General features: G+C 41.5%; 3 protein-coding genes across 10 annotated transcripts; 1 reads left to right on the top strand and 2 right to left on the bottom strand.

Annotated features, from left to right (window-relative positions):
• Positions 1–285: 285 nt before the first annotated feature.
• LOC102784201 (poly(rC)-binding protein 2) lies at positions 286–14393 on the bottom strand. Of its 5 annotated transcripts, none has more exons than XM_006782732.3 (13): positions 14156–14383; positions 12872–12993; positions 11657–11680; positions 11533–11565; positions 11303–11419; positions 11073–11204; positions 10828–10956; positions 10517–10591; positions 8545–8586; positions 6961–7060; positions 6436–6488; positions 4010–4179; positions 286–780 (listed from the first exon to the last, which is right to left on the bottom strand). In XM_006782732.3, the coding sequence occupies exons 2-13, from the start codon at positions 12938–12940 to the stop codon at positions 744–746; spliced, it is 981 nt and encodes a 326-aa protein (XP_006782795.1). In that variant the 5' UTR covers positions 12941–12993; positions 14156–14383; the 3' UTR covers positions 286–743. The 5 variants fall into 5 exon arrangements, with proteins under 5 accessions (XP_006782795.1, XP_006782796.1, XP_006782798.1 ...); XM_006782733.3 differs by having other exon boundaries at positions 6961–7033; positions 14156–14382; XM_087841055.1 differs by lacking the exon at positions 286–780 and adding an exon at positions 788–3398 and having other exon boundaries at positions 14156–14393.
• Positions 14394–15283: 890 nt separating this feature from the next.
• prr13 (proline rich 13) lies at positions 15284–17655 on the bottom strand. 3 transcript variants are annotated; one of them, XM_087841369.1, is made up of 4 exons: positions 17517–17655; positions 16684–16718; positions 16112–16560; positions 15284–15898 (listed from the first exon to the last, which is right to left on the bottom strand). In XM_087841369.1, exons 2-4 carry the CDS (start codon positions 16697–16699, stop codon positions 15863–15865), a joined length of 501 nt encoding a protein of 166 aa, XP_087697495.1. In that variant the 5' UTR covers positions 16700–16718; positions 17517–17655; the 3' UTR covers positions 15284–15862. The 3 variants fall into 3 exon arrangements, with proteins under 3 accessions (XP_087697495.1, XP_087697493.1, XP_087697496.1); XM_087841367.1 differs by having other exon boundaries at positions 17530–17639; XM_087841370.1 differs by lacking the exon at positions 17517–17655 and adding an exon at positions 17029–17187.
• A 937-nt stretch (positions 17656–18592) lies between these two features.
• LOC102793711 (cell division cycle-associated protein 7-like) lies at positions 18593–24198 on the top strand. Of its 2 annotated transcripts, none has more exons than XM_087841365.1 (9): positions 18593–18642; positions 19044–19157; positions 19865–20242; positions 20386–20481; positions 20563–20715; positions 21058–21201; positions 23446–23595; positions 23799–23935; positions 24114–24198. In XM_087841365.1, the coding sequence occupies exons 1-9, from the start codon at positions 18622–18624 to the stop codon at positions 24157–24159; spliced, it is 1239 nt and encodes a 412-aa protein (XP_087697491.1). In that variant the 5' UTR covers positions 18593–18621; the 3' UTR covers positions 24160–24198. The 2 variants fall into 2 exon arrangements, with proteins under 2 accessions (XP_087697491.1, XP_087697492.1); XM_087841366.1 differs by lacking the exon at positions 18593–18642 and adding an exon at positions 18855–18920.
• Positions 24199–25862: the final 1664 nt, after the last annotated feature.

Raw genomic sequence — 25862 nt, 5'->3', positions numbered from 1 at the left:
TTATCTGGATAAATTCATCTGAGTGTTAGAACATTTACTAAATAACCAAATATAATTTGTGACGGTGCATGTACAGCTACGTGTTCTCGTCAGTGACACAAGTGCAATCCATGTTACGAGCACTTCAATTGAAACGGTGACAAAGGGGGAGGATGCTGTGTATATTTGAAGCAAGTAAGTACAAGTATTAAATGGACAAACTGACAGGTGGCTCTCAGAGAGGGGAGGAGAAAAAAAAAAAAAAAGGAGTGGGGCGTATATAAACAGAATAAAACAGTCACTCTATTCTTATTTTTGATACTTTTTTATTTTTCCTTTTTTGTCTTTTCCTTTTTAAAGAAAAAAAAAAGCTGACTGTACAGAACTAAATCTATGTCTATTCAGAGTTTTTCCAACTCATGTCTCTGTGATGGCAAAGAAAGAAATGGAAAGAGCGAGATATCCATCAAGAAAAGAAAAAACGCCTAAACAACAAATCATTAAAACCTCTGACTGGACTCCAAAAAGGGAATTTAAAACCTAATCATTTGCTTCGTATGACTAAAACCAAAACAACGAAAATAAATAACGAACTCAGCGGATCAAATCAGTGGCGGTTGACATAATTTTTTTTGCTTTTGTTATTTTTTTTAAATGAGGAAGAGGCAGTATAATATATAAACTCTTAACTTGGATAGTTGCATTGACTGCTTAATCATAGCCGATGATATAAAAGTGAGATTTAGTGCAGATGCAGTGTCTTATCAGTTGGCTGCCAGTCCAGTGGCCTCAGAGGAAAGCCTGGAGAAACAGACAGAGACACCCAGAGAGCAGGGAGGGAGAGAGTAAGGCATGCAATCAGACAGACAAGATAAACAACAATATCATTATGTACATTTATATATATTACTATGATAAAATCTGGATTCGTTTAGCAGGAAAATTATGATTAAACGTAGAAAAACAAAAATTCGATGTTCAGTTTGAGCTCCTGCTGCCAGTGAGAGGGTCTCTTAACCAACAGCTGATCAAACTTACTGGTTTGCAAATGGAGCCGCGTTAAAGAACTGGTCAAGAGTTGGATGAGATGATTCACTCTGGTGCCACTTGATACGGCCCTTGTAGGTTAAATGAAACTCTGCACAGCACAAAAACTGCAACCGAGAGGAAACCGCAAGCCCGACTCTCTGCAACCGCCACATCGCAGTGAAGAATATATGAAGGGCACTATCTGAAAACCCAGATGCCCTCATAACCCACGTTTCACAAGCCAAACAAACTCTGCGCAGGCTGTGGATGCATGCAAATAGTCTCTATGAAGAGATAAAGGAGGACTGCTTTTCCTAAAATGTAATGTAAACAGCCAATTCAACTTCAGGTCAACTCCAGGCCTTAACAGCTGGTGTCCTGCAGGTCAAAATGTCAAATGATTAGTTGATTACCAGGCATTTGGAGAACTTAAAGAAATATTGAGGAGGAAATTTAGCCATTTAAATCAGCTGTGATGGATCAAGGACGCATCTAAAACCTGCAGGACACCGGCCCTCGAGGCCTGGAGTCGAAAATGCATCTGCATTTGTAAACAATTCCAGGCACAGAACTGGAAATGCTGAACCGGATAACTTATCTGCTATCTGGCCCATGCGGCTACAGCGGAAGCCCTGAATAATTTGCGGCTGCCCCCGAAGACCGAGTCTGCAGACCAGCCAACGAGATCAAAGACTGCCTAATGCCTTATTGTTCTAAAACCCGAAGCGACTCGTTTACAGCTCTGTGTGACAAAGGAAAGCAGTGACGCTTCACGTTATGAAGCTAAAGTCTTCTTTCGGATGCAATCGATCATCTGCCTCCATCTTACCCTATCCCTGGGATCCTCACCGCCTCTGCATGTCATCCTTCACTACATCCATGAATCCTCGTTGGAGTCTCCCTCTTTTGATGGCAGCTCCATCTTCAACATCTCCAAACCATACATCGCTGCAGGCCTCACTGCCACCTTCTAACCCTTCGCTTTCACGCTTGCTGCTATTCTTTCGTCACTCATCTCCACCCCGCCTGCTCTCTCTTCTTCACCTCCCTCGTCTGTTGCTTTGGATGGACGACCCCGGGTATTTAAACTCATCTACCTTCACTACACGTCTTCATGACTGCACAGTGCTCACCTCGTCTGCAAATATCACAGCTATGAAACTAATATTTACATATTAGTGAATTCCCTTTCTTAAAAACCAGTTTATGTAGAGTCGGGCTTGTCATTTCTACCATAAGATAAAATAGCCTAAGGAACTCTTGGCTACAGAGTTTGCTTCATACAAGATTAATGAGAGGGCTAGAGGTCTTCTCATCCAACTCTTTGCAAGAAGGTGACCAGATATTCCCTAAAAGATCAAATTATTCCTTTCATGATTTGCTAAATCAGCCGCTTTAAGCTAAAGATGGACGTTTTTGTATTTGTACCAACATGACAAAAGGATGATTTGGTGGCTTTGATACCTGAGGGTACTTTGAATTAATTTCTTCTTACATAAGCAAAAATAATAATAATAATAAAGTCATCAAGATGCAATCCATTACAACAGCTAACAACAGTCACTTAAAATTCACTACAAGAAAACTTCTCATAAATACAATGTGACATCTTAAAGAGAGCCGCTACCTGAGCAGAGCTTACACAAAGAGAGAAATGCTTCAGTTAATCAGTGAAATAATTCCCTGTCCATGCTAAGTTCAAAGTTGTTCAAAAATATAATGCACTCAACATGTCGTTTCTTTAGCAGACGAGTGAAGTCAAGCTACAGATTATCTATCTTTAGAAATATGGCGTCGTCGACCATCTTTCGGGCTTTGTAACAATGGGCTGTTCGGTAGTAAGCGTGGCATGGCACAGCCAGATACAAAAGCAAGTGCAGGTACGGACAATAAGGAGCATTGTCGGTACTTCAGTAGTAGATGACTTATGTTTCCTCGGTTAGTAAGGGGAGAGCCTTCGCCTTTTAGACTTGGAGCCCAGCTCTGAGGCAATTTTGGGCTCGGTGGGAATTGGGTGGGCGGGGTTACTGGCCCCGCTGACAACATGGAGGGCCAGGAGAGGGAGGGGCTTGAGACTGAGGAGACTCGACACACAGGCGGGAGAGCTGGGGAGCAGGGAATCGGTGGAGGAGGTAGAGGAGGAGGAAGAGGAGGAGGGAGGAGGCGGCCCTGGAGCCAACAAGGACAGAGGGATGGAGGCTGTGGGGGGCACCACACAGGAGGAAGAGGAGGAGGAGGAAGAAGAGAAGGAGGAGGTAGCAGCAGAGGAGGTGGTGGTGGTAGTAGTAGTAGTGGTGGTAGTAGTAGTAGTAGTAGAGGTGGAGGGAGGGCACAGGCTGGTCTGTTCAGGGTTCAAGGAGGAGGAGGGAGGAGGTTTAGAGGACTCTACACTGTAGAAAGAGAGACAAGGAGAGAGGGACAACACAGTCGGGATGGGTCACAGGGCAGGCTGGTGAGCAATGGGTGGGGGGGTAGGGGCAGGAGGAGGGATGGGGGTAGGGTGTAGGGGGAAAATCACTCAGGGATGTGACCAAAACACGAGACAGAAAGCATCAGTTACAAATCAGCAAGGAAAAATAAACAACATATCTAGTGATGGGTCAGTGTGGGAGGACAGACACAAGAGCAGACTGACAGAGAGCTAGCAAACGCCACAGTGATGGTTAGCAGGAGTTAAAAGAAAAGCCAGTAATCACTACAATCAATCATCTGCACATAAAAACAAAGACTAAGGGTGGATGCAGTCGAGCTATCTGTGCGACAAAGTAAATAAAGCTTTTCAGTTCATGGATTACTGCAGCTGTGCGGCATTAGTGGAGTGAAACGTGCTGAAAGATTACATTTAAACAGAAAATAATCTTTCAGGCACGCCCATCTAGCCCCTGCGATTTCAAGTAAACCACCCCGGTGCAGACAAATAAGTCGACTTATACTGAAACTAAGCCCATGACTGAATCGATTACCCATCTGGAGTTAAAAGTTCTTTTCTTTATTATCTCACCTGGCGTTGATGAGGTACTCCGCCAGACTAATGCTGGCGGGCGAGCCCGTGATGGTAACCTGGCGGTCGGTCGATCCGTCCACTGGATTTGCAATCTTGATCTGGGCACCTGACATTTGCCTGATCTCGTTGATCTTGGCTCCCTGGCGGCCGATGATGCACCCAATAAGCTGGTGGAGGAAAAAGAAAAAGTAAAGAGAGAGATAAAGATGACTGATCGCTGCGATTATGCGTATGTGCGTCTAAGCAGGGCCTGCTCACTCGTAAACAGTAGGGGTGGGGAAAAATCGATACTGTGTAGTATGGTGATATTTTGTTTGCTAATAATGTATCGATACAGGGACAGCAGAAATCGATATTTTGTTACAAAAAAGGTTTTTGTGCTCTGACTTCAGAGCATGTTGATCCTTTTTCTGAGCAAGAATCCTGACATTCCTTCACTGTCCAAATGTGTTTAACTTTTTTTATGGCAGCAATAAACATGACAGTTTACTTATTTTAATTTAAGACACGTTTTATTTTAATTAAGTTTAAAACTTTTTTATTTAATGCAAAATTATATTTTGTTTTAATTTACTTTCAAATTCTTCAGTTGCTGAAGGGGCTGCATAGTTTTCATAAACTGCATAGTTCAGAATAGCTATAATTGTACCAGATGGTTGTTCAGTTAAGTTGGACTAGACTGTAATACAAACCGTTCAGTTTGTCAACAATAAAACTGAAATGAGAGAAAGACTGAGTGTGAGACTTTGATATTAGATCAAATGAATATTGATAAAGTTTACCTTTATGTACAGAATCTGAATATCGCAAAATATTTTAAAAAATTGCAATAATATCGTATCGTGCGTTAAGTATTGTGATAATATCGTATCGTGGGATGTATGGTGATTCCCACCTCTAGTAAACAGCATGACTAACAAGAAAATCCTCCACAGATGAAGCACTGTGCCCCACTAATTCTGTGGGATTTAAATCTGTAATAAATGCGTGATTTAAATCAATGCAGGGGTAGCAAAAGATACAGAGTCATGTGAAAATAGTTTTCAAAGTACTCTTTGCAGTCCTGTGAGGGGGGAAAAAAAACCCCAGTACAACCGATGACTCAGTAGCTCACAGAACCACTTTTAGCAGCAGTAACCTGGATCGCGCTCTTTATGACTTCATCTGTGCCTTTTGGCCTGCTCTTTTTTTACAACCTGGCTTCAGTTAATCAAAGTTTATGCCAATTCCTAAGTTTCTTAAGGTGCTGCCACAACAGGTTGATCAACTCTGAGCCACTGCACACCAATTCTTTTCTTTTTCAGCCGTTCTTCTTATAGATTTACTGGCCAAGCTTTATCCGTCAGACAGACGGCCTCAACATTTGACTCTAGAATACTTCGGTATTCACACGAGTTCATGGTAGACTCATGCTTGACGCTTTGATTATCAGCTACTGGCTGCTCCTCAGCCTCTTAATTCCCATGGAAGCTGTCAGGGTGTTTTCACAGGAAAGCATAGAGTCCTGTGATATTCTCCTTGTTCACATGACTAAAATTCCTAATTCTTAAACTTTGTGTCCAGGTGGTCAGGTGGTTTCTGGTACATCTAAGGTTACGTCCACACGTACACGGGTATTTTTGAAAACGGAGATTTTCCGTTTCCGTTTTAAAAAATAATCCCGTCCACACGTAAAGGCAGAAATGAAGGAAAACGCTGCTAGGAACATGCCAAAGCAACAGGTGGCGCTATATTCCTAACCGTGCAGAAATGTTGGCCAATCAGAAGTCTAGAAGCCTCGGTGGGAAAAGTAAACAAAGCTGGGGCATAGAAGCAGAACCGAGTCGTATGTGTGGAGGGACAGTAACTGTGTGTGTATATGTAAGCATTTAAACACTGCAGAGAGAACAATTAACAGTAACAGTATTGTAGAAATTCATTTCACCAAAACAATAACGTGGCGCACAGTGTGACGTCAAATAAATGCGCACACCTTTGACGCTGCGTTTTCTCCGTTTTTCTCGTCCACACGTAAATGCAAAAACTGAGTTTTCAAAAATCTCATTTTTCAGTGACCAAAAACGCTGTTTACGTGTGGACGAAAGGTGCAAACACATAGAAAAATCTGCGTTTTCAAAAATACCCGGGTACGTGTGGACGTAGTATAACATGAAATGCAGATTTCTAACCCACAGCAAGTGGGTGTCACATGCAAACCCTGCCCGAACTACCCAGGCAACGCCATCAGCCCTAACAACAGTAAAAATGAGCCTGAGCAGGATCATTAACTGCATTTGAGAAATGAAAAATAATAATAAAAATTTAAAGATAATGTGTGAAAAAGTCTTTCTAGTCTTCAGACACAACCAATGATGCTTCCACTGACCAACATGCAGTGTTATTTTTAAGTGTTTGGGATGAAATTCACTTCCTGAAGGACTTACATCATTTGGAATGGTCATCTCATGGGAACTGGTTTGAGCAGAAGCGTCCATCCCTGACAAAGAAAACATGAAAGTGCTTTAAACGAACCATAAAGAGAAGGTACTTAAGATACATGAGGTATAAAGCAGGTAAAATTGTAATTATGATCATTTTTAAGTCACCAAAATCAATTTGAAATGAACTGATTAGCTAATTATACAATGTTACTGACACAGAACTCACACTGACTCAAGATCGAAACGATTTGTTAAAAAAGGCAAAAAATTAAGATGTTTGATTAGAAAATAACAAAAGACCACACGGGGCTTTCCACACGTCAGCTGCTTCTCTGCAAACATGTGAGAAATGCCCTCAGTGTGTCATCACAGCCACCAGCAGCTGTCATTACATCTAGTTTAGCAGTACAGGATGTGCGAACGTGTGTTTTGTCACGTTCTGCGTTTGGTCTGTAAACCTGGGAATTTTAAAGACCGAGCAGTTAAAATGTTGCATTCAAAGCCCGTGGGCGTTGCTGCGCTGCATACCAGTGAATCCCTGGTTGCTCGGTGCGATGGGGAACGGGCTCTGCTGCATAGCCAGCTGGTGAAGCTTGGTGAGCTGTGGAGAGATAGCAGCAGAGGAAGACTGTGAGAGTGAGAGAGAAGGCAGGGAGAGAGACGGAGGAAATGGAAAACACAGGAAGAGGAGGGGGGGGGGGAAACAGAACGAGAATCACAATCAGTATAGACAGATACACAAAGATTACAAGGAGATTTCACACAAATCGCTTAATTTTGTGATGCGAGGACCTCTAATCCTTCATAAGTTTACTACATAGCTCACTGGTGTCTGACGATGTGAATTATGGCTTGTCTATGTAGGGTACCGCATAGGTATTCCTCCAAAGAGCAGGCTGCGTCTCTTGGTAAAGCTTTCTCGCAGTCTTCAGGGTCAGGACAAAGTCACACTACACAAGGGAGGAAGTTCCCAACATGCAGGTGATTTCCTAACCAGCAACAGTACACACCTGAGCATAAACTGACAATCTTAGCATGACTCTGTACCAGGGATGATCTGATATCGTCGTGTTGGTGTTGTTCCCAGATCATCATGAAAAAAATGAAAAAAAGTGACCAATCACATTATTGTGACGTTATTCTTTTGTGCACCAACCCATTCGTGCATTTATGAAATTCCAATGTTGCAAGGACAATATCAATTCTGCTTAGCGTTTATTAAAGGGTCAGGGTTAGGGTCCGTTGATCGGCGGACAAAGGCGGTTTCTCGCAGCTTAAGTACAGTTTTTTGTTTTACGCCGGTTTTTCCCGAAGTCGCAAAAGTATGACATCACAACATTCTGATTGGTCACTTGCAATGTTGATCCTGGAACAACCTTTAGTATGATGATCTGGGAACAACACCAACACGAGGATATCAGATCGTGCCTGTACCAGCAGCACCACTACAGCTGTACAGGAACGTCTAAGGAAGCGATTATGTGCGTATGAGCCAAAACTGCCAGAGTGAGCAATGACTAACTCATTATAATTATAATAATAAAAATAATCAAGCATAATTAAACTGTATAACTGTTACAAGTCTTTATTTTGTCTCTGGCTGGTACCTCCCTGTGCTGATGCCAATAGTCAGTGGCAGGTATGACTAATTATACACAGTCTATCACATCCAATGCTCCTGATGGAACTCATTAAAAAAGAGAGAGAAAGATTAATTGAATCAAGCGACAAGTGGCCATTGTATAAAGTAATTATGAAGGGGGAGGAAGGAGAGAACAGCACGTTTATCTAGGACAGATTAATGAAGCAGACATGTGAAACAAGACAGCACAAAAGGGAAAAGACAGAAAAGTGAGCAGCAGGAACAGTTTACAATTCATGGAACAGTGGAGAGTCTGGACCAACAAACAAACGTCTGTCTAAAGAACTAATCACCAGTGAATGTATGAACTACATAGAATAACACTAACAGTAGTATGTCAGCGTAAGGTAAAATAAAACAGGGGCAGGTTCAGCTACAATTACAGGCTGTAAAATGTGGTGGGGGTGGGCAGCTGTACATGTTGTAATTATGGGTGGGTGGGGTCATATAAATATATCTACTGCACTTACATCTGGCTGTGGAATTGCGTGCTGTCCTTGTACGGCATATGCCTGAAACAAATGAAAACAAAGCTTTCATAGGCCTCACATCTGATTTTGTCGGGCAGCTCATTTCTCCAGCAACAACACTCTCGGTAAACAAATCTCTCTCAAAACACATCAAAGCCTCGTTTGCGGCCTGAAAAGCCAACAGAACCTTTCATCGTCTAGCGTCGCCAAACCCAATCTGGGAACTTGTCACAGAGTCTGCTGTGGGAAAGAGCCAATTTTCTGAGCCTTCTGCTAAATGCAATCCTCCTTTTTCAGTCCACGCAGACTGTTCCTGCTCACAGCTGAATGTGAAACAAATCATGAACATTCATTTCCACATATCCATGTAGAGATGGAACTAAATATAACTACTGCAGTCGCACTTTGACGACAGGAAGGTTAATTAGCTCGTCGATATCTCTTCCCCATCATAAAGTCACAGTTACTAACAACACGTATGTGTGTTGTTTAGGCATGTTACATATTATGGTAGGACAATTATGACCCAGTACTACTCAGCCAGCAGGTTTTGGGAATGAGTACAGAATAAATATTAGGAGAAAGAAGAAAGTAGGCTTTGCAACCTAACAGGTCGATAAGTAAACCTAGAAGATTTAATGTGTTCTGTTTCAAGATCTTCATCATCAAACAAGAGCTAAAAACCAAGGAAAATGCTATAAAATCGCTTGCATTAAGTCAAGGAAAGCCAAAGGGATAATATTAAAATAAGTATCAAAGTGATCAAAATAGATTCCTTGTCCAAAGTCTCCACATTTCTAAGAAAAAAAGAAATATTTAGAGGCGTTACAGGAGAATTACAGAAAATCAAAGGAGAGATTTTGTTTTATCAAAAGAAATAAAAAAAGGTGTTTAGAAGGATAAAAAGAGCTTTAATGTTAGGCCAACAAGCACCAGAAAGCATTTTGGTTCAGACTAGGGGTGGGCGATATAAACGATATAAATTTGGCCAACGATAGAGATTTTGACTATACCGCTCTATCGCGATAGCGCATGTTGATGATGTCATCAAGCTGCACCTGTTTTGGTCGAAAGCATCGCAGCGGCTAAAACCATTATCATCTGCAAATTATGGCAGGCGACAGTCATAGCAAAGAGATGAAGCACTTTTGAAATATGGGGAAAACCAAAAACTGCGCTTCCTCCACTTCCGTAACATTGATTCATTAATGTTGAATTCTCTCGCAGCTGCTCTATTCCCATGTTGTTGCAGTATATTAATAACTAACCTGGTATTGTGGATGAATAATCTCAGTTGTTCTCCTGACTGAAGTTTGGCCCGTGTATACCATCCTGCTATGCGATTGCATTTGTCCCTAAAAACATTTTTTAACAGATTTCTGCTCAAATCGGTTCGAGGTCAGTAAGCACAACCAGAATTCATACATAAGGCACACTCTCGATTTTTGAGAAAATTAAAGGATTTTAAGTGTGCCTTATAGTGCGGAAAATACGTTATACAGAAGAAAAGAATATATCGTGATATATATCGTTACCGCACGTGCTTCAAATTATATCGCGTTATGAATTTTAGGCCATATCGCCCAGCCCTAGTTCAGACCAACATTAGTAGGAAATAGGCCACCTCACTTCTGAAACCTGATGCTCAAAACAATGAAAAGCTCCATGGAAATGGGAGGAAATTCAAGGCTCTGAAACAAAAATCTTTTATTCTAGGTCTACTGTGTATGGCTTTAAAAAAAAATTTAAAATTAGCACAGATATCGTTGTCTAACCTGAAGCCATCCGAGCTGCTCTTTTACCTGCTTTCATGATCTTTCCCCTTTCATCATCTTCTTCTGACTCAAGTATCCTTTCATCACAAATCAGGTTTTCCAAGTATGTAACAAAATCCATAGTCCAATATCTCACACACACACAAAAAAACCCCGAACTCTGGCATCTACTGATTCCTCCAAAGTATCGCATGTACCTGTCCGCCTGCAAAGATGACGGGTGATCCTGAAGGCTTGGGTCTGTAGGGGATAGTGACCCCCTTAGGGGGAGACTGTACAAAAGACAAAGGATCTGTTAATACACTGATATCCATTTTATCATGTTTTACATCTGTTTATATAATCATTAATACAGATTAAACACAGCTGCAGTGTAACAGTATCTGTGTTTTTATATATACAATAATATCAGCTCAAACCATAAACTCTTATCTGAGCCGCTGAAAAGCCGAGAGATCGTATATCTGAAACGACTACGAACAGCCACTTCATCTGCTTCACTGCTTACCTCAAGCATGACCACACAGATCTGCTTGACACACTCAATTATCGACTGGGGAGTGCCAGCAATGGTGATGGCACGCTCCGTGGAGTTGGGGAGCATGTCTCCAGCCACTTGTACCTGAGCACCGGTTGACTGAAATACACAAATGAAAGAAAGTGAGATGCAGAGACAAGTGTTGCCTTAGAACCTAAAGCAGAAAGGTGACAGTTGGCTGAGGTTGAAGAGAATACAGTTTTTGTAGTGCACACCTCTCGAATTTCTTTGATCTTGCATCCACCTTTTCCGATAAGCGAGCCACACTGGCTGGCAGGCACCACAATGCGTAGGGTGACCGGGGGCTTGCTGGTAGCTGTGCTGTTCGTCATCGAGCTGCTGATATCCTGATCAACAAAAAACAAAACATTTGGGTTCATTCACATTCTGACCGGACTAGTCGTCGCTTTTTTCCTCTCTGAGGTCAGGAAAAAATGGAATCTACCTCTTCCAACTTTTCAATGATCATGGAGAATGCTTTAAATATGGCAGTGGTTGGACCTGCCAATGTAATGATCCTCTCAGGACAATTGCCCTCTGAGATGTTGATGCGAGCTCCGCTCTACAAAGAAAAGTAAAGAATAAAATGAGTGATCTGGAGCCTTTTGTAGCCTGTTAGTAAGTATAACTTGACATATTACTGTTTGCTACTATATACAACAAAGGAAACCTCACCTCTTCTCTCATCTTCTTCACAGATTCACCTTTCTATTTGGAGACAATAAAGACAAATTTAGTATAACTTAAACAGATGTTCGATGACTGAAATTGAAAACTGTTCATTTAAACAGCATCTTACCTTCCCGATAATGCTTCCAACTTCCTAAAAAAGGGAAAGATCACATGTTATTAGCTTGAATTTGCCTTTTATTACCAAAGTTTCAAAGCTCCCAAGACACGGTTTGCTTAGCTTATCAGGGAATTAAAAATAAATAAATTTAGAGACACAAAAAGTTATTACTTTCATTCCTTTATTAAATCCTCAGTTGTCACAGTCATTAAATAACAATAGATTTTTCATTAATCTCCTGCTGATCATTAAAGCTCCTTCATCTAATCGTCTTTAGAACATTTGGCCTGATCCATCATGAACATCCACATTTGTATGTCCGGTTTGTCTCCACATACTCAACAAATGAGATCCAGGAGGCAAACTAGCACACAGCATCTGTGGGTTTCTTACACTTCTCCAGGCTGCTGTAAGATGCTACAAGTTAAGGAGCCGACTGCGAGTCGGCCCCATGCAGAGCACAGGCGCAGCTTTGCAGACCATCATCTACATGTTGTAGGCGTTTACTGTCACCAGGTGGCAGTGTTAAAAATATGTGGAACAACCAGCCTGCGGGCTATTCTTGTGTCTGCTGTCGTTGGGTTTTTTCAGCCTGCAGGAGAAGACCCAAGTCAGAACATAACACGTTCAACCTACGCATATCATCACAACCATCCCGCTACATGCTGCTGGTTCTTCAAGGACTGCAAGCAAGCATGCCTGCATAGGCATATCCATAATCCTTCACTTTGCCAAGCCAAATACCAATGCAAACACACACACAAATGGTGTAGCATAAAGTTTTTGGAGAATCTTTTTGTCTTCCTTGTTGACATGACATACCAACATTTTAAACCACCATTTAAAACAAACAGGCTACTCTGGGACCCAAGAGATGCCACGTGTGGCTTTTGCACTGTCATAAAGCCAGATGGATTAGTGAAATTAGCATATTCTGTTTACCGATTTTAGATTTTACTACATTGGACAGTGATGTCATGAATATATTTGTTTAATATCATTTCAGCAAACACTTAAATAAGAGATTTTAAAGGTAGAAACTAAAGCTGAGTCATAAGTGAAAACACTTATTTTGGTATACGGGATTGTAACACTGAGGCAATATCCCTAGTCATCCTACTAATGTCCCTGCCTTCAGTATATCTCAGGGAGAGGCTTCATTTTAATAAATAAAACGTCATACACTATCAAATGCAGACACAGGCTGTCAATGGATGACCTCACCTTGCCATGCATGAGCAGCCTAATGGTAAGGGTGACATTGAGCCCGCCTTCAATCACACCGGAGTCCATGACTGCAACTGCAGGTCAGTACAGAACTGAAGTCTTTGGTCACTGAGATGGATCTAAGGAACACAGAAAAACATGCACACATTAAACTAGAAATATGATGTAGAAAGACTGAGCCGCCATTCATTAAATGAGACAAATATAATCTAAAATACTGTTCCAAGATGCTGGTAAATAAGCACACCAAGTATTTCGCTATTGAATGTTACATTTCAAAATGTGTTTAAAAGGCCCGTAGATCCCATTCACCCATCTTACTAAGCAATTATCTTACTAATTATACCAACTCAAAACATTAAATTTTGAAATTGAAATTTCACACATCTGTTGGCTGAATGAATACGGCCTGATAAAACAGTAAAACAGACATTTAAAAAAGACTAATTCCACTTGACTTTAGAGGATTCGAAAAAATAGTCCACAATAAATTTGGGAGATAGCATATGCTAACCTTAATGCTTATGAATACTGATGCGTACTAAGATGAATCAGACAAATATGGCCAAGGACTTTTACTAGGTTCTCCAGGGTAGGTGAATTTACTTCCAACTATCTGAATGCTGCTTATGGGACTCTAAACAGGCGCTGGAAAGACATCGATGTTAACTAAAACACATATAGCTTATACGCTAACGATGCCTTAATCATTAGCTATGCAAGTTTATCAACAAACATGCGGACACGCTCGTCACGAACCGGACCTAAATTTTATAAAACACGCACACAACAATTTTCCGTGTAAAAAACAAGACATTTACTGGCACACTTTGGCCGTGTTGTTTTAGTTAAACTCAAACCATTTAACTATTAAAAACTAGTTGTGAACCTGTTAGCCACTTAGCATTGTGGTCGAGCTGGAAAAATGAATGGAGCATGCGTGCGTTACTTAGCTAGCTAGTTAGCTAGCTTAATTCGTCAACGTTACAAACAGCTGGCTAGTTATCGGTGGTTTTCATAGCGAGGTAGATTGGTCCAGTTTAAATCAAGTCCAGGCGATAAAGATGACAAAACATGCCCATAAAGGAGACATTAAAATAAAACTTCCCCCTTGGCTAGCCAAGCTACTGAGCTCAGTCAGCACGGAGACTGCGTGCTCATCATCACGCGGCCTGTTAGCACGCAGAGCGAACCGCGGCTAACTGCTGGGCGCGATTTCTTTCCGCGACTTCTGATCATAACAACAAATATAAAAAGAGCAAAGAGCGAAATCAAACTCACCTGACTCGTGCGCTGATAGGTGATCGGGGGGAGGGTTGGGGTTGTAAGGGTAGAAGGGGAGAGGTTCGGGAGGGTAGAAACCCGGGGGAGAGTTTAGAAAGGACTCGGGGAAGAGGGAAGAGTGATGTGAGATCGAGCTCCACTCCTTTACACAAAGACAACAAAATTGTGACCTCTGAACTTTTCCCTTTCACCCATCACAAACCCCGACTCCTCCCCGAGTCTGACCTATTTTTTTCGTAAAGCACGCCCCAATAAAATGTGGGACAGTTTGCAACAACATGGCAGGTTATATGAAAGGACATAATTTAAAAAAAAAAACGAGTTATGCAATACAGTGCATTGCTAAATTAGTTTTGAAAACGAAAAGCAAGTTGATGGGAATAACAGACTGTCTACGCGTTTTATCTGTTTATATAAATTAACAGAAAAAGTTTTAAGATATCTTTCAGATTTCTTGCAGTTTCTAATATATTCCGATTTTATAGCTGAATAAAATACTTTTTAAGGAGCCGCTAGAGGGCGTAATATTCCTTCCTCTCCTCTTCTTCGGCTGCTCCCTTTAGGGGTCGCTACAGAAGATCTTCTGCTTCCATCTCTCTCTATCCCTAGTATCCTCCACTGCATGTCCTCCTTGACTGCATCTATCAATCTTCTGTATGAGCTTCCCTCTGCATGGCAACTCCATATTCAGTCTCCTTTATTCAATATATCCACTCTTCCTCCTCTGCACCATGTCAGCCTTGCCTCTCTGACTTTTTCCCTAAACTGCTTAAACTCAGCTGTCCCTCCGATACACTCATCTAATCCTGTCCCATTTGGTTAACTCCCAGTGAAAACCTTCAGAGCATCTTCAACTCTGCCTCCTCTCTACCAAACACCATAGCAGGAAACCTTTCTATTTGCCCTTGCTGTCATCCTTCTGGGACAAATCATCCCTGATTGGTCTCCACCCACTCCACCCTCCCTACACTCTCTTCTTCACTCTGGATGGTTGACACCAGGTATTTAAATTCTTGTATTTTCTCTATTAAACCTGTCTCCGTAGTGAGCATGACATTTATTACAATTTCTTTTTTTTTTTTTTAAATCTTGATTTTTCTGAGCAATGTCAAACACACCATAGACTTTTTTTTATGTAACTCCATTTATTAATACAATTTATTTAACTTTAAAATGAACAATATTAACAAGCAACAGTTTTTTTCTGCAGCCATGCACAGTAGTGATCATAAAATAAAATTAAAAAACAAAAAACAATTATAGACAGTATACCTTTACTTAATTAACTATATTTTCTATATCCCTTTTAACTTAATTACATTAAGAAAATCATCTGCACAGTGCTGCAGTCTCTTTTTCAGTTATCTACATGTTTGTCATTGTAATATTAGAGAATAGTAACAGTAGATAAATTGCAACATTTCACCTAAAAACCACAAACCAAAGTAAAATTCAACGTGAGGTGGAATCCCAGTGCCGATTAAAGTTGTGACAGTAACACACACACAAAAAGAGCTGCTGTATGCATTTCTAGTGTCATACATTTATACTGAACATGTGAGATTTGCTGCGACTCAGCAAAAATCTGCAAAAGGCTATAAGAACTGCTTTAATGCATTGACAGTTAACTGTTAGTAGTTAATAGTTGCGCTGTGCTGTTGTTACACAGCTTTTTTGCGAAAGCCATGCTTCAAACCAGTCGCCTCAGTCTGAGTCGCTGCTGCTGCTGCTGCTGGAGGACTGAAGACAGAAACAGGAAATTATACGTCTGTTAATCGTTTTAAAACAGTTAAAATATAGATTTTAAATTATAAACAATGCCTGATCTGCTTAAGCCATCTTCAACAGTGAACAAAGAAACACACGGTTTTAAAAGTCACCACCAACTGTTTGCTCTTTTCACTCAAAACTTAAAAATTAAACCATAAACCATAAATTTAAACCCCTTCTCACCTTGCCATGTTTGTAGTGCTTATGTTTGTGTGCCTTTTTCATCTTCTTGTGCATCTTTTTGTTTGCTTTGTGCCCAACTAGCCCCATTCCCATTCCTGCAACTCCCCCGGCTAAGGCTCCAGACATGGGATTTAGCCCCCCATGATGATAACCTTTGTGTTTGCCGCCTTTTGGGGAGTGTGGATATGGACCTGGGTGAACACCTGCAGGAGGAACAACTGGATATCCACCTGGAGCCATAGGATATGGGTGAAGTCCAGGAGCTCCATAAGGCATCGCTCCTGGTGCATAGTGTGGTCCCATGGCTGGATTCATAGGAGCTGGGAACTGGCCAGCAGCGTATGGAGGTGGAGGCTGGGGGAATGCTCCTGGAGGAGGTGCAGCAGGATAAGCAGGATTGTAGCCAGGAGCAAAGGCAGGATTTGGTGGGCCGACTGGAGGAGGAGGACCTGATACAAGTAAAAGCACACATCCATCTTGCACACTGTATGCTTCAAACTCCTAAGCTATTAAGCAGTTATAGACACACATAAAACATCATAATTAAATGGTAATCATGTTTGATGTCCTACCTTGATTTGGCCACATGGTTTATATATACACTGACCTAACAGAAAAAAGAGGAAAGACAAAGGAAATGCAGTTTAAAAATATTGGATTAAATTAAAATAACACTGTAAATATATCACTCAGTATATCTTGATTGAATTCGTGATTCTACCCAAATTAAACAAACAGCAGTTAACTTCAGTGGCTTCTTCATTTTTCCAGATCAAAACCAGATAGTCACTTTACAAAGACAGAACAAAGGGGAAAGCAGTCGGTGTTTACACTCAACAACAATGAGAAATATCTGGTGGGGTTTTTTTTGGTTGGTTGTTGACAAAGAGACATCAGAGCCAGAGGCAGTTACTCACCTGATCACCTCTAGCTGTCACGGTTTCTCATTTCACAATTTGTGTTTGGTGTACACACGGATGCACAAAGTAAGCCGTTTAATGCGAACACCTAAATAAAACTAAACCAAAGTAAACCCCTTCAATTGATCCTCTCTTTATGAAGGTCTTGATATCTGTCGTCTGTTTGTTTGTTTTTAAGTGTTTACCGTGGAAACGGTTACATTTTGTAGCACTTGTCAGTACAGAACAAGGCTAATCGCTGCTATAAACCTCAATACAACAAACAAAGGCTTAAATGCCACATGTATACTCTTACAGAAGATGACCTGACAAAACGTGAAGTCATAATTGCTCAACAGCTTGTATATCCGCAACACTTTCTCCATGTTTCTCCACACAGCAAGTTCAGCACACTCAGTCAGTCGTTATTGGGAGTTTTAGCTGTTTGTCCCAAACGTGTCACTTATAATAACTACATCAAAACCTAAAGATGTCACAGGTTTTACCTTTGGAACTTACCTCGATGAAGTTTCAGGAATTCCGAAAGAGCAGTTTCGTGTTTGTCTTCCGCATCCAGCTCCCGGAAGGCTTAAAGAAGCACATCAGGAAGCCACGCCCTTTGGGAGGAACACTGCGCACTTTGTTTACGCAATGGCCCAGCACACATGGGAACATGGCTAAAACAGAAAACAATCTGAGTGATCTTTTTTTAATGGGTGGAGTCGGGAGTTAAGGTGTGTGTCGTGACACACACACGCCTGACTTGACACTATTGTTATTTTCACCTGTGACTCATGCCAACACATAAAACCCATGACATCACGGATCAGCACTAGGAAATTGTTCAACAATACACAGATTTCAAAAGGGTTAATACAACCTGTTTACAGCAGACACGATGGCAGCAGTGAATTACATGGTTTAGTTTTAATGTCCAGGAACTGAGTTTTTTATGTTTGTTGTCACCAATGACATCAACACAGACTCTGTGCAATTCATAAAAGTTAAAAAAGTTAAAAAGCTATATAACTGACGCTACATTAAATTAATCCATAAATAATGTGATTAGTTATTTGCTATAATCAGTGTGATATTTCAAAATATGATACTTCAAAAGGCCTTTTGCGCATTGGTATGACCTGGGTTGTGTCACTGGAATACCTGAGGAAATATTCACACCTATTACATACATCCAGTTTTTCCAGTATGAGGAGGATCTCTTGACAATGAGTACAGGTTCATAATGTAAAGCCACCTGCAGATGGAGACATTTGAGCATAACTGTAAATGTAAAATTTTACCTTTTTTTTAGTTATGCTGTACATAAATAAAGCTATCACAGAGGTGGCCACAGAGTCAGCTGATCATTCATTACTCAACCCAAGTGAGATGAGCTTCAGGGCATGATGGCTGGATATTCTCCTTCAGGATGAAGGAAGATAAACGTCCTTCCACACCTTTCATGGCCTCCATGGATCTCTTACTGGTGTTTCACTGCTAATCAGCCACAAAATGCAGTTTGGAGAATGTAGGAAAAGAAAAATATCTAGTCTAACTGCATCAAAATAATTTTAGCTACTATTTTTGTTATCACAAACAGCAGCAAGCGGGATGAAGCTCTTCGTTTCTGGGGTCGGTTTCCTCAAACTGTAGTTTTCCTGGCTCAAACGTCCTGTTTTTGTTAACATATAATAAAGAAAAAAAGCTTAATTTTAGAGAAAAAAGGTCATATAATAACGTCAGCAAATTCGTGCTAATTTAACCCTCAAAATCACAATAATCTATTTTATTTTCGGGCAGCTTTGAACTCAGCGGGCAATTAAAACGAGTAATTGAAGGTGTGTTAGCAGGTGTGCGGGCGGGAGCCTAGCTAAAACTCACAGGCTAGCAGGGTGCTAGCCACAGTCCAGGTTAGGCACACACACAAGAGGCGACAAAGAGGCCAATAAAGTAGCATTTGGTTACCCGTTTGTTCAGATAAACGTATCCTACACAGGTTTTGAGGCTAATTTTTGTGATTTTTCTCTCTTTAGGGCACGGTTTTAAGGATGAATTCGCTAACAACGGAGCTAGCTAATGTTTTTTTGGAGGACTCTGAAAATGATGTGACATTTTACGGCTTTTCCGACACTGAACTGAAAGATGAGGTAGGATTTTGTTTGGTTTTAGACCTTTAAGGTTCATATATCCATACTGGGGTGACCAGAAAGCCAAGTACTAACTTGGAGTGGTTGTTTATGTGGGACACATTAGGCTGAGCGGTGGCTTAAATTGCTTATATACTACATTTAAAAAGAAAGAAAAAAGCACAAACTCTACAAGCTAATGTGTTTTATTTGAAGACGATTTTTACCACTTCTTCTGAGCATCAATTGATACTAACCTCCTTTTTATGATCTAATAAATCTGTATTCTTTTTCTTTTATAATGATTCTTAAAGATGTAATCATGTGTGGGTTTTCTCTGGCAATGGTCTGGTCTGGTCTGTATTTGTATAGCGCTTTACACTATATACGCAATCATCCACCCATTCACACACTGGTGATGACAGCTACACTGGCGCCAACGGGCCCTCTGACCACCACCAGTAGGCAACGGGTGAAGTGTCTCGCCCAAGGACACAACGACCGAGACTGTCCAAGCCGGGGCTCGAACCGGCAACCTTCCGATTACAAGACGAACGCCCAACTCTTGAGCCACTATCGTCCCAATAATTATAATTGGCATGTATTTTGGTTGTTTCATCATAAAGTGTTGCCAAATCCAGTAATTTTACTCTGCATTCATTCAGACAGACTACTTCTGTAAAGGGATTTGGCAAAAAGATCTGTTATTCTGTGTTGATATTCAACAGAATTGCAGTTTTGGAGATGAAGATGAAGCTCAGCCTGACATTTTCCCCAAGGAGGAGGAAACTACATCTAAAGCATCTGCTACTTCTACAGTTAAGCCCTTCAGGCTGAGGGTGGCTCTGCGCTCAGCTCCCTCTACCCAGCAGTCCACCGATGATGAGGATGCAGAGGCGGAGGAGAGGACGACACACAAGAAAGGAGTGAAAAGGACAGGACAGCGCAATAGGACAAAGAAGGAGAGACACGTGAAATTCGAGGATGGCGAGGCAGCAGCAGCTCGGCCTGCTTCGACTGAGGACCATCGTTCTGATTCAGCAGATGATGCGACGGACACTTTCCTGGCCAGGAGAGAGCAGAACATTAAAGCCAACAAAGCCATGGTAAGTCAGACACGGCACCACATACAGAGTTTAAAATGTGACAAACTGATGTGAAAACAAACAAATTTGGTCTCAGTGAATAGTACAATAATACTTTCAAGTGCTGACCTTCTACAGTGACTCCTGTTGCTCATCTTTAACAGTTGGCCCAGCTGATGGCAGACCTGCAGAAAATGCCAGGAGGTGCAGGGCTGCTGAAGAAACAAGCAGGCAAACAGAAGGCAAAAGACAGAAGCTCTGTGAGTGTCGTGGAAAATGTTGGACTTTTCAGCAGATCTCTGAATTTTTGAATTTCTTTATGGATCATATCTCTCCTGCAGCATCCGCCGCGATCTGCTGTGACTGGAGGGGAGTCCAGGAGAAACCCAGAGCGGGCATCTCGCAGGCTGACAAGGTCCATGTCGGGAACGGAGGATCCTTTGGCCGCTGAGGAGGCAGAAGTGGAGCTCAGCTTGGAAGAGGAGCTGCTGGAGGTCAGTTCTGTCACTTATCAGCAGCCAGTTAAAGTCCACAAGGGCTTTGGAGCATTTGTTCAATATAGTGCAGTAAAGTACATATTTACATGTGATTTATTTATTGGTTTAGCTTTGAAATAGATGGCAGTCAAGAAAGTCTAATAAACATTAGTGTTCTGAACTGTCCGTATGCTTTCCTCAACCAACACTATACAAACATTTAGAGAACCAGAGTGATAAGGAGTGTGGCAGTGAGTGAAAGCCATCATTTTATTCTGCTCTATTCTCTAATCTGTTTCTTGTCAGTATCCATGTAAAACTTGAAGCTAAGTGGATTATTCTTCTCATCATCTGTTTCAGATACGCCAAGCTCCACGGCGTCGTGGCGTCCCACGAGGTAATCGAAGCAAACCTCACATTATTCGTCTGGTAGAAGAAATCACAGAAGATGATCTCGAGTTGGTCGCAGACAACATGACCGAGAAAGTCTACAACAGTGTCACAGTGAGTTCACTGCTGCTATTATTTGAACCCCGTTAGCACTCGGTGCTACCAGGTGATCAGGATACATGGTTGGATGATGACTTCTGAGATAAACACTCTTTTTTAAAAAAAATTCTGTACACATTGCCTTCACATGGTAATAAACCTATTCTTTAGGCTTTCGTGGCAAGCTTGTCTGTGTCCTAAGGTCAAGAGAACATCTGACAGTTATATTTAAACCCCTTTTTATGAGTGTACATTTGTGACCTCCACCTTCTTGTTGGTGCTCATAAGTAGGATTCATGATGGTGCTGTTGCCTTTATCTTTGGCTTTGTAAAGTGAAGTATTTTCTATATGCAGCTTGTGTTTTTGTACATAGCCTGAAAGAGATGACGCTTTCTGTAGGTCAAGTGTTGACTGAAAAGGTAAAGGAGCGACAGAGCGACAAAACCATGCCATTCCCTTTAAACTGAATTTAGGCTTCTGCTCTGTAGAGGCTACAACGAAGCCTGCACAAGCATCCAACACTGTTCCCATGTTTATGCCTGTGCAGCTGTGTTTCCATGACGTGCAGTTACATTTGTAGAGAGGTGCACAGCAGGTGATGGCGCAGGTTACACAGAAGGGTTTGAGGTTACGGTTCACCTAAGGTGTTGATTTACCAGAGGCAGATAAATCGACTTTAGCCTGGTGGCATAAGGTAACCTAGCTTGGTATGCTTTTTTTATTTCCTTTTTTCCTTCTTCTCCACCTAATAATGATAACACTGCAGACTGCATAAACACCCAAGAACTGAGGGTTGTTCTATGAAGCGAGATTAACGGCTTAGTCATCTTTTTTAGTTTTATGTACCATGAAAGTGTACTTGGTTAAATCACCAGGGTTGGGAGCAGATTATGTTCATTAAAGAATCTTAATCACTATTGTATCACATCATCAGATTAGGGCTGCCACGATTAGTCGACTAGTCACGAGCAAGACGCAGGAATAAGTAGTAGGATTTAAGAGTGTAATAACGGACTGAAACAGAAGATGGCAGCACTGCATGTACAAGGATACCAGCTGCTGTTAAACCCCGAAGAAGAAGGAGCTATGTCCCAGAATTCATAGCGCGGCCTAGCGCAGTTGTCAACTAGCGGCAGCTAGTTAGTTTTAATATTACTCTTATTATTCTTTCTGGGTCACAAAATAAACGTTTAACATGTTTTCAGGCGAGAATGTAGCTTTGTAAACCTCAAATATCTGCTCAGTTTATCAAGACACCACATATTTTCAAAAGCGCTCCAACGTTTTCGGAGACGTCTGTTACCCACTAGCTCGATAGCTAGCCGGGGCCAAGGCTAACTAGAGCCGTGAGAGCACCGGACTCCCGGCAGATCGTTTTCAAACCCACCGCTGTCTTTCGCTACTCAGGTTAAATATGTAATATAAGTCACTTAGATAACTTCAAAATGTTATTGTTTGGGTTTTTTTTTTTAGTATTTTATTTGTTTCTGAGTAAATCGGTTTGGCTGAGATTAAAGTTATAGTTTTTACACAGCTGAATAAATGTTAAGCAGACAGCTGATTATCAGAAGTGTGAGATGCTCGAGAATATGCTCCGGTGTCCTGTTATATTTTAGATAGCAAGGAGTTTATTAAACTTCACCGAAACAATCTGCAGATTTCATTAAAATTTAACAAACTATCATCTTGTCTTTATTTTTAGTTAGCACATACCTTAAACACTTAAAGCTGTAAGCTAATGATAGTTATATAAGAGCAGATGCATGCTGGTGCAATAAGCTGTACGTTTTACGTCCAATGGATGATGATCTGATTAGTCGACTAATCGCAAAAATAATCGGTGACTAGTCAACTATCAAAATAATCGTTTATGGCAGCCCTACATCAGATAATGTGTCTGGAATAAGCAACACTTGTAGGAATCGTTTTGTGAAGAAGAGTCATGTGACCTGTGAAATGAACTTTTTATCTGAGTGTGCACAGAACCTGAAGCAGAGAGACAACCGATAAAGATAAACCACCGTCCTGAGCTCAGGCTGGTGTTTTTAGGGGTTTTTCGAGCCAGACACCTGGCTGTGCTGAATGTTGTTCATAATAAATCCGTATGATCAGAAAGCAAGTCTTCCTCCACATGTAGATCAGCAGTTTAATCAAAAATGCATTTACACAATCTAAAATTTGGAGAATGTTGAGGCTGGTTAGGGAATGTTGTGAAGCTACCTTTTATCATTAGTTTTATGTATTTTATATATTTTCAGGGTTCCACGTGTCATCAGTGCCGCCAGAAAACTGTTGACACAAAGACGTGCTGTCGCAGCGAGGACTGCCGTGGGATTCAGGGTCAGTTCTGCGGGCCGTGCCTGAGGAACCGATATGGAGAAGATGTCAAAAAAGCGCTGCTGGATCCGGTCAGACTGATGATACCCCAGCACTGAACTGTGCAAAAGCAAAAAACTGTTCATCTTATACACACACTTAATTATTAAAGTTTTGTATAGAGATATTACGACACGGGTCATGTATAAAATTATAACAAAAATGAAACTGTAGAAACATTGACCTCCCATCATACCCGTAGATTCGGGTTTTAAAACCTTCATTTTCTCTCCAGGACTGGAAATGCCCTCCCTGTCGAGGCATTTGCAACTGCAGCTTCTGTCGTCAGCGTGAGGGCCGCTGCCCAACCGGCATCCTCTTCCCTCTGGCTCAATATCACGGCTTCTCTGACGTCCACTCCTACCTCACCAGGTGACTTTGCAAGACTGTATTTTATATATAAACGGTGTTCCTTTTTTACCCAGATGGTTTGGGAAGTAGTGCCACATTCAGTCAAGGGATTTTATGATGGCCTTAATAAGTCCTATCAAAGCCTTTTTCCCCTACTGCTAGTCCAACTTAATGAGTGACCTAAAACTTCTCTTTACAGCCTCCGCAACAAACTCAAGACCGAGGTCGATGATGTAGAGATGTAATTTTAACACTAGAGGGAGCCAGTGTTCAAAGGTTTTATTGTGCAATGTTTTACTTTCTCTGAAAATAAAGTTTGGCATTTTAACGTTTTTGACATTTCATTCTTCAACTTATTTGGACAAAAAAGGGAAAATAATTTGCCTCAAGCTGGACCTTTTCCAGTTACAACTTCAGCATATGAGGAAATGCGAGGAAAGCAGCTGATCTTGATGGTGTAGCCGGTAGAGTGCTTAAAGCATGTGCAGACCAACTAGCAGAGGTTTTCACCATCTTCAACCTCTCACTACTACAGCCTGTAGTACCATCGTGCTTTAAGTCAGCTATCGTTCCAGTACCCAAGAAGAACACGATGAGCTGCTTAAATGACTATCTATAATATATCCCTGCCCACAATTGCCAAATGGTTTGAGAAACTTAGCATGTCACACATTAAGGCTGTTATTCCTGCAGACCTCGACCCATAATACGACAGAGGATGTCATAATAACAGCTCTTCACACAACCCTCACACATCTGGACAGTAGTAACACTTATGTGGGAATGCTGTTTGTGGACTTCAGCTCCACCTTCAGTACAGTTCAACCTAGCAAACTGGTTTAAAAAAAAAACTAAGCAACTTAGGACTCAGTGACTAACTGTGCACCTGGATATTGGACTTCCTGAGCAACAGACCCCAGAACACAGAGAGCACACCACCTCCATCTGCATTCTGAATGTAGGCGTTCCACGGGGGGGTGTCCTCAGTCCCCTCTTATACTCACTTTTAACCATGACTGTTCTTCAATTCACACCAATAACACCATTATAAAATTTGCTGATGACATGACCATTATAGGACTGACCAAGTACAATGATGATTCAGCCTACAGAGATGAGGTTCAGCATCTGAAGCGATGGTGTGACAACCTACATGTGATCACAGCCAATACTAAGGAGGTGGTAATCGACTTCAGGAGGACAAAGCGATCTGACCACTCCACCCTCTACATTGATGGAGAGGAGGTAGAACGCTTTAAGTTCCTCGGGGTCCATATCTCGGCCGGCCATACCTGGTCCACAAACATTTCCCACCAGGTAGGAAAACCACAACAAAGGCTATATGTTCTTAGGAAGTTGTATCAGGCCCAATTACCACAAAAACTGCTAATCAACTTCTACCGCTCCACCATTGAGAGCCTTCTGACCTACTGCTGTACACTCTGGTGTAACTGCTGTGCTGTGGAGGACAAGAGAAAACTGCAGCGGGTGGTGAGAGCAGTAGAGCAGGCAATTGGCACTTCACTAACTCCCCTCAGAGACATTGGCTGTATCCCAATTCAGGGTCTGCAGCCTTAAAGTCCGCAGCCTCAACGATCCTCAAGGGCCGCGTACTTAAAGACCGCTAAGGCCGGAAGTGCGAGGCTTGTGAAATGGGACGGTCTAGCCTCCGTTGTGCTGCCCAGGTTGCCTAGCAACCATGATACTAACAGCTGGAAACATTTCGTACAGCTTTGTTTGACAGAAATGAAGGAGACAATCTTTTGTTCGTTTGTTTGTTTCTACATGAGCTTTGATCATTCTCTGATTAAGCTCAGCTATTGAACGGCGTATATTTTAAAGTAAAGGCTTTAAAACCAAGTTAGTACAAACGTCACTAATGTCACATAACTTTGCCGACATGTGGCCAACAGTAATGTTTTAATGTTCTTCGTTATTAAACATTTGC

Source organism: Neolamprologus brichardi, chromosome 5, assembly GCF_056152115.1.
Source record: "Neolamprologus brichardi isolate AB-2024 chromosome 5, ASM5615211v1, whole genome shotgun sequence".
NCBI lineage: Eukaryota > Metazoa > Chordata > Actinopteri > Cichliformes > Cichlidae > Neolamprologus > Neolamprologus brichardi.
Note: the sequence above shows the minus strand (reverse complement) of the source record. Positions and strands in the feature narration are given on the sequence as shown.